The 6775-nt window shown below is 49.8% G+C and overlaps 1 protein-coding gene across 1 annotated transcript in view; it reads left to right on the top strand.

Moving 5' to 3' along the window:
- Positions 1–2118: 2118 nt before the first annotated feature.
- RCL1 (RNA terminal phosphate cyclase like 1) overlaps positions 2119–6775 on the top strand; it is a 31056-nt gene continuing 26399 nt past the window's right edge. Inside the window, exons 1-3 of the mRNA XM_086479666.1 lie at positions 2119–2254; positions 4874–4945; positions 5776–5951. Of these exons, the coding sequence (XP_086335792.1) occupies positions 2119–2254; positions 4874–4945; positions 5776–5951 (384 nt within the window). The remainder of the gene's footprint in view (positions 2255–4873; positions 4946–5775; positions 5952–6775) is intronic.

The following is a 6775-nucleotide window of genomic DNA, read 5'->3' as shown; positions in this document are numbered from 1 at the left end:
GAAAGATGGAGAGAAACTTTTTACCAGGGCCTGTAGTGACAGGACAAGGGGCAACGGTTTTAAACTGAAAGACAGCAGATTTAGATTTGATATAGGAAGAACTTTTTTACAGTGAGGGTGGTCCCAGAAAAGTTGACGCCCTATCCCTGGAAGTGTACAACATCAGACTAGGTGGGGCTTTGATCAACCTGATCTAGTGGAAGGTGCCCCTGCCCATGGCAGAGGGCTTGGAATTAGATGATCTTTAAAGGTCCCTTCCACCCCAAACCATTCTATGATTCCCTGATACATAGCTTGCAGATCGGTTTATCAAAACAACAAATGATCTTTATGCATACTGATCAGAAAAGCTGAGTCAGCAAGCAGCTAACAAAAGGAGGTCTGTTCCTGCATATTTTCTGTAAAGGTTCGCTATCATTAAAAAAAAAAGTCTTAGTCTCTGGAAAACAACTTACTGAGAAAAACTAAGTGTTATTATTTGTAAGGAAAATTATCTGACCTTTTCTGTTCATGGCTGACGATACCAAACTGGGAGGTGCTGTTGACTCTCTCGAGGGATGAGCAGCCTTGCAGAGGGATCTGGGTAGACTGGAGCATTGGGCAATCACCAGTGACATGCAAGTGACAAGTCAAAATGCCAGATTCTGCACGTAGGATGGAGTAACACTGGGCACAAGTCTAAAAGGGCAGAGGAGTGGCTGGAGAGCAGCCCTGCAGAAAGGGACCTGGGGGTGCTGGTCGACAGCAGGCTCAGCAGGAGCCAGCAGGGTGCCCTGGCAGCCTGGAGGGCAAACCGCATCCTGGGGTGCCTCAAACACAGCGTAACCAGCCGGTCAACAGAGGGGATTATCCCGCTGGATTCAGCGTTGGTGCGGCCTCACCTTGAGTACTGTATGCACTGCCGGGCCCTATGATTTAAGAAGGATGTGAGGGTCCTTGAATGTGTCCAGAGGAGGGCAACAAAGCTGGTGAAGGGCTGGAAGGCATGTCCTGTGAGGAGTGGCTGAGGAATCTGGGCATGTCTAGTTTGGAGAAAAGGAGGCTGAGGGGCGACCTCATTGCTTTCTACAACATCACCTCTCCTGAGGAGGGGACACGGAGAGGGAGGTGCTGATCCCTTCTCCCTAGGATCCAGTGCTAGGACATGTAGGAATGGTTCAAAACTGGGCCAGGGGAGGCTTAGACTGGACTTTGGGAAGCATTTCTTTACCATGAGGGTGGTCAAAAACTGCAACAGGCTTCCCAGAGAGGCAGTCAATGCTCCAAGCCCATGAGGGCTTAAGAGGCATTTGGACAATGCCCTTAATAAGATGTAGTAACTTTTGGCCAGCCCTGAAGTGGTCAGGCCGTTGGACTGGATGATGGTTACAGGCCCCTTCCAAATGGAACTAGCCTATTCTAACCAAGAGACTTCTTTCCCTGTACCCATAAACATAGTCCAGTGATTGACAGTCACACCTCTGCTGTGATCCACGTTCCTCTTCCAACCCAGACTGAAAGCTTCACTCAGTCTCTTGTTTGAGGACAGCCGGGCCGCGCCGTTGTCATTGAGCGAGCGGGCCGGCCCGGTGACTGGGAATCGCACCCGCTCGGCTCTCCGTCAGCCAGCCTGCACGAACCGCCGAAAACGCCACTGCGGAGCAGGCGCTCCCGGGCACTGACCCGCCGCGGAGCGGGGCGGCAGCCTGGCCCGGGCACCGCCATCCCCTCCGGCTGTCCCTTCGGCGACAGAAACATATCGCGACTTTTAAACTTCCTTAACTTCAGTGAGAAGCGCGCAGGCACGGAGAGCCGCAGCACAGGCGGAGGCAATCGTCACCGCTCAGCTGTCACCCGACCCACCTCTCCCGAGGACGGCTCGCTGTCGCGACAGACTCGACCTGCTGGCACGGCCCTGCCCTGCCTGACACCGGCGCGCCGCTCCGCGCTCCCGGCAGCACCGCGGCCCCGGCGGAAGCGAAGCGCCGGGACGCCGAGCGACCCCGCCACCAACAGCGCCCGCCCCGCCCCGGCCCGGCCACCGCCTCCGCCCCGCCCCTTGCCCTTTGACCCCGTCGCTGTCCCAGCGCTTCCTGTTCGCAACCACGTGGGCGCGGCGGGCACGGCGGGGGCGGCGGCATGGCGGGCGAGGCGCAGTGCCTCAGCTACGCCGGGTGCAACTTCCTGCGGCAGCGTCTGGTGCTGTCCACGCTCAGCGGGCGGCCGCTGAAAATCCGCAAGATTCGGGCCAAGGAGGAAGACCCCGGCCTCCGCGGTGAGCCGGGGCACTGGCACCGGGGGGGGAGAGGTTTGGGCAGCAGGAGGGGCGGCGGAGAGATGTGACGGGGGCGGGGGATTGCTGCCGGGCAGGGGCAGCCCCGAAGCGGGAGCTGGGGCAGCTCCGGCCCCTTCGCGGCGGGTCCCCCCGAGGGGGCGGCAGTGCGGAGGGTCCCGGCTGCGTGCCCGTGCCTCTCTGGGGAAAAGCTCCCTCTCCCCTCGCCGCCCCGCACGCCCGGTGCGAGCGGCGAGTCGCCGGCGCCGTCTCGGGTGGGGCTGGCACGCGTGAGTGGCGCGGCTTCGGGAGGGGGAGGCGTGGGAGCGACCGGGTCGGTGAAAGAGGCCGGAGCAAGGCGGGTGTCGGCCACCCGCCTGGCTCTGGAGGGGAGCCGGGTGCTGGCGCCTCCGCCGCTCTCCGCCCGGCTCCGTGGCTCTCCCGCTGTGCCGCCGGCGTGGGCCCCCGTGGGCCGATCCGAAACGGGGCGCGCCGGGCGGCTGGGGTCTGTGCTGCCCTGCCCGCGCGGCCCCGGTGCGACGGGGGTGGGCGGCCGTCTTCGCCCGCAGGGCAGCTCCCTCCGCGCCGCTCCCGTCGCGGTGGGGGAGCGGGAGGAGATGCCAGGGGTGGATCTATGGCTGGGCTGTGCGTGAGCTTTGCTGACAGCCACGGCGCTCGTCCACGTCTCTGTAAAAGCGGGCTCTTTTGTCAGAAGTTGCAGAATTTGCTCTCGCCCTGGCCGTCGTTTTCTGCCGCGTGCCCAGCGTCCTGCTCTCCGTCGGTTTGTGGGTTCCCACCGGTTCAGTGGGTCAGGTTTTATGCTTTGACTTGTATCCGGGTTTTCTCCAGGTGTGAGATGTGAAAGCCATTTCCTTCACATTTCTGAAAGCTTCCCACCCTGTGGGCTCCTTTGAGGGAGCCCTTGCTTAGGGAGCACTCTCTTCCTTCCTGTACAGGGCCTTTGGCACCCCAAAGTAACTTTCCTCATTGAACAGAAGTAAGAAGATGATAGGATAGACATTGAGGAAGAAACGTTATTGTGGCATTCAGTTAGTTTTTGGGCAAGGTGTGAAGTTCAGAACAGGGGTAGGAGCAGCATAGATGCTGCTCCACCTCCTGAGGAGGCTTCAGTTTATAGCTAGAAATTCTCCTCCAAAACTGTCAGAATGTTCTTGTGTACATGACTTAGCATTTACCGTGACCCAAAGTATTTGTTGTTATGACGGGATGTTTGGTTGTGGTAAAGTTTGTAGGTTTTGCTGTGTTTTTTTAAAATGTGTTTGAATTGCCTTTTTCAAGTATAGGTTAAAATGTAAACTGTGACTGTAACAGAAAAATAATAACAGCAAAACCTGATTTGTGTTGATGATTCAACATGCAGTTCTCTCTGCTTTTCATGACTGGAACATTTGCAATGAAAACTCTGCTACAGGTTTGTTCCCCAAGAGGGAAATGTGTATTTGCAAGGATGCATGCTTGCACTGGAAGAGGTACCAGTGCCGTCATATAAAACTTAAGTTTAGAAATTATCATAACAGAGAGCAGAACCAGCATTGTGTGACTGGAGCATCTACCCTGTTATGCAAATATTAATGAACTGTAATTTCTACAGGTACTACTTCGGTTTAAATTTTTATTGTATTTTCAAAGTTTACCTAGAAAGCAAATTCTGATTACTGTTCAAGAAGCAGCACAGGGTTATTGCTAAGGAAATTCTGCAACCTACCAACCACTATGTGGGTGCTGTCAGTCCTTTGGACTACCTGGGTTTTGAACTCTGCAGATGTTCGCGTATGTTCCTTGATATTGAGTCTGTACTACCTTGGGGTACCTAAATGCTAAAATACTAGCATATTCCTCCTTTTCTTTTGGTTTTGTTAAATATGCTCATTCTTTCCCATGTCTCTGGGTGAGAGTCCACACAAATGAGAAACTGAGGAATTAGTTCCACACTAACTGCTATAGTGTACACAATAAGCCAGAAAAGAGGCCATGGGGAGACAGACTTGTGTTTCTCTAGGCTTTATTATGTCAATGACAGTTTTGGAAATGGAAAATTTGGAAGTCTGCAGATAGCGCATTGGGTTTGTGGAACAGTTGCGCAGCAGCAGCACTTCGCATCTGAATGTCTCCTTCTTTTATACTAAGACTTTTACAGAGAATAATAGGAGGCTGTTATTAGCTTGTCGGGCTTAAATGTACAGGGTCCTGTTTGCTAGGATTTGTATGTTTTGCTTCATACTGAGCAAAATGTAAATTGCCAAAGGAATTATGCTGGGCTTGAGTGATCCCTGAGGCCGCTGTGGTCAGGCATGTCAACTTGGATCACTCACCATGTGCTGGGCAGAGGAGCGTGGCTAGTCCAGTAGTCACATCTGGGGGCATCTCGATTGATTTGAGATGCCCGTAAGCATGGAAACTCAAATTAACATCTCTCTTTCTATAGTGAGTTGCCTTTTCTCGTGTGGTAGAACTACACCACAGCAAGTTGAAGACTGAGGGTAGCCTCACTGTTGTGAAAGGCAGGAAAGGGAAAATGTACAAGTACAGTGTTGAAGTTTCTTATTTTTTTCAGAAATAAATACAAGGAACTTTAAAATTTGTCTTTGTTCTGCTCCTTAGATTTTGAAGCAAGTTTTATTCGCCTGATTGACAAAGTGACCAATGGCTCTCGGATTGAAATAAACCAAACAGGTGAGATCTGTTTTCTCTTCCTCCTCTGTTCTGGTGTTCCGGGCTCTATCAGTTGCTGCAGTGAAATCGAACTTTTGGCTTGACAGAGATAGCTGTTCAGATATAATTGATGGAGAAGATCACAAATAATCAAGTTCTGTGGTAATTGATGGCATGCAAGATCATCAGCACTCCAACATAATTCAGAGAGTTAAGGAAACTCTGTTGTTCAAGAATTAAAATTAGCATTTTGTTTGGTATGTAGGATTTCATAGTGGAGGAAGGTCCCTCTGAACCAGAACAGATTTTTGTAGAAGGCAAGGTTTGCCTTCTGCAAAGGCAGACTTCTGAGCAAGGCTACTTGCCTAGTCATGCTCAGAAAAGCAGTTGGTTTGAGCAAGAAGCATCCTGTATAAAATCTCATCATCTTGTCCTCTTTTTTTTTTTTTTAAAAAAAGGATTTTAAGGATTATGGTTGGTCAGTAAAGCAGATGAACTAGCACCAAATATGCCAAGACAGCTATGACCTGATGGTCTGGTGAAGATTTAGCTGCTGTGGAGGATAAGAATTGCTTGTATAAGCATTTTGGGGATTGCAAAGAGATCCTTGAGTTTTGGGGAGAAGGAGAAAGGAGGAGAAATTATGTGCAAGACAGACAGACATCATATATGTTGGCCCACTTATTAGCTGCGGATATAGAAATAGCATGCTGGAAGTGCTGCCATCTTTCATAAATTCTTCTCTCTCCTATTTGCCTGTGTACATCATTGCAAGGTGTCTTTATGCCATAGTAATGGCCAGTGTGCTGACAGCGCTCCCGTTTGGTTTGCTCCCCTGGCATGTTCCCCAGGAACTACCTTGTATTATCAGCCTGGTCTGCTGTACGGAGGTTCGTTGGAACATGACTGCAGCCCCAGTCGTAGTATTGGCTACTATTTGGAAAGTCTGCTGTGCTTGGCACCTTTCATGAAACATCCACTGAGGATTGTCCTGAGGGGAGTAACAAATGATCAAGTAGATCCTTCGGTAAGTAATAAAATTTCAGTAGCACAGGAGGACTTTTATTTTTTTTTCCCCCTGAAAAAAAAAGATTAGGAGGAAGTTTCTAAAACATGTTGCATATTTATCATCCCTCACATCCAGAAGTATCCAATGTTACTGCATCTGCCAGCAAATTGATTTGAATCAAATAAGCATCTGCTAAACTGTTCTGTTTCTGCATCACACTCCAAACTGCAGTTTGTAATCCACCTTTTGACTTTGTTCTGTACTTCTGTCTTTTCCCCTGGAAGCTCCCTTTGAATGTGAGGCCCTGCCACTGGTTTGTTTCTCCAATTCTCTTAGAAATTAAGGTTTCTCCTTCCCCACACCTGTATTTACTCTAAAAAGAGGAAATTGTCTTTAAAATTTGAATGTGACAAGGAAGGAGTCTTTCTCTTCTGTTGGATGCTGGACGTAGTTATACCAGTGCTGCTGTTAGCTTCTGTTAGAAACAGAAGTCACATGACAATTATGAAATTACAGTAGCAAGAATATATAATAACTTTCTGATTCTTCAGAAAGACACTAGAAGGTATGGTAGATCAAACGACTACGAAATGCTTGCCTTGATTTCTGTTACTGCTGATTTACAGTCCTTTGTTTTAACAGTGTTGTTAGAAAAATGAGCTATGGATAACATGGGATTAAAACACCAAAGTAATGGTTAGTGGTTATGCTACTATTTTTTTCCCCAAAAAAAGCAAATATACTGGCTTTTGGAGAACATTGTCATGTGAAAACTTAACCGCTTTAAATGCGTACAAATACTATGAAGTATAATTGCAGATATTAGATGAGCCTCTGAGTCC

Source organism: Leptosomus discolor, chromosome Z (genome assembly GCF_034619465.1).
Source record: "Leptosomus discolor isolate bLepDis1 chromosome Z, bLepDis1.hap2, whole genome shotgun sequence".
In the NCBI taxonomy this organism is placed as follows: domain Eukaryota; kingdom Metazoa; phylum Chordata; class Aves; order Leptosomiformes; family Leptosomidae; genus Leptosomus; species Leptosomus discolor.
Note: the sequence above shows the minus strand (reverse complement) of the source record. Positions and strands in the feature narration are given on the sequence as shown.